The 1,205-nt window shown below is 42.5% G+C and overlaps 1 protein-coding gene across 1 annotated transcript in view; it reads right to left on the minus strand.

Moving 5' to 3' along the window:
• The window catches only part of ctsf (cathepsin F), a 10,531-nt gene extending 9,495 nt beyond the window's left edge, over positions 1 to 1,036 (minus strand). Inside the window, exon 1 of the mRNA XM_015040466.1 lies at positions 610 to 1,036. Within this exon, the coding sequence (XP_014895952.1) occupies positions 610 to 850 (241 nt within the window). The 5' untranslated portion in view covers positions 851 to 1,036. The remainder of the gene's footprint in view (positions 1 to 609) is intronic.
• Positions 1,037 to 1,205: the final 169 nt, after the last annotated feature.

The following is a 1,205-nucleotide window of genomic DNA, read 5'->3' on the forward strand; positions in this document are numbered from 1 at the left end:
AGGAAGGAAGGAAGGAAGGAAGGAAGGAAGGAAGGAAGGAAGGAAGGAAGGAAGGAAGGAAGGATGGAAGGATGGAAGGATGGATGGATGGATGGATGGATGGAGTAACATGTAAATTTAACAACATATTCATCACATGACTTCCTAATGTCAGGCATCATCACCTTCCCTCACTGAATTTAACAGATTATGGTTTCGTGTTGTTATTTTAGGAATACAGCTTCTCTGGTGGTGTGTCGATGATGCGCTGATGAATCGACGCTTCCGGTTGGGGAAAAAACGCTTTAACAATTTAAGTTTTACATTAATAGTACGTCTGTTTCACTTCATTTAATGGAGAATTGTTTTAATCAGAATTAGATAGCTTTGAAATAAATATATTCTTTAGGAAATGTACATCAGCATTTGTTCTGTACGATGAAGTTTGTGCTTTTATTTTTGAAATTATGAATTTTTCCTTCCGTCCGGATCTCACTTATGTTACCATGACGCAGGGTTAATTATCGTTGTTTACAGACATTGAATAATACTGAACTGACTCTTAAATGATTAAAAACACAGCCAAGATACAATTATTTAAACAATGAAGAAATAATTGTTTTTAAGTCTTAACCTGTTTAGTGGCAGAGACGAACCGGCTGACTCGGCGGAGGTGCATAGCGTTGGAGCCCCGGTTGTATCGCTCCTCCGCGAAACCCAGAACCTTCTTAAGGTCCGGGTCGGACTCATGAAGCCGGATAGGAGAGCCGGGAGGCCCGAACAGAGGCCGGTCGAGGTCTTCGCCCAGCCCGAACACCGAGACCAGGGCCAGGCAGAGGATTAGAGGACAGCAACGGACTCCGACCCTCATTTTGACTCCTGAGCGCTGACAGAAAGAAAAAGGACCAGCGTTCAGTTTGCGCTGGATTTAAAAGCGCTCTGTTTGTTTTCCCAGAAATCAAAATCAATATCGGGTTAACTACGGCAACTGCACAAACGAGTTGCTCTTGTTGCCAAACAAACGGGACTGCATGTGGGAGGAGCCTGGGAGATTTAATGAGAGGATTTTGTTAAAGAAAAAATGCCCTAGGCCGCCTGGGGAACACCAGGGGGCGATAGAGAGGCTCAGAAAGGAGAGAAGGAAAGATAAAAAAAAAGTCTATTTTTTCAATTGTAATTTTTCTTTTACTATGATGGTGTCAGCGAGCGCATATATATATATATAT

The sequence above is a fragment of the Poecilia latipinna genome, unplaced genomic scaffold, assembly GCF_001443285.1.
Source record: "Poecilia latipinna isolate Pla-1442-1.1 unplaced genomic scaffold, P_latipinna-1.0 Scaffold511, whole genome shotgun sequence".
Classification (NCBI taxonomy): domain Eukaryota; kingdom Metazoa; phylum Chordata; class Actinopteri; order Cyprinodontiformes; family Poeciliidae; genus Poecilia; species Poecilia latipinna.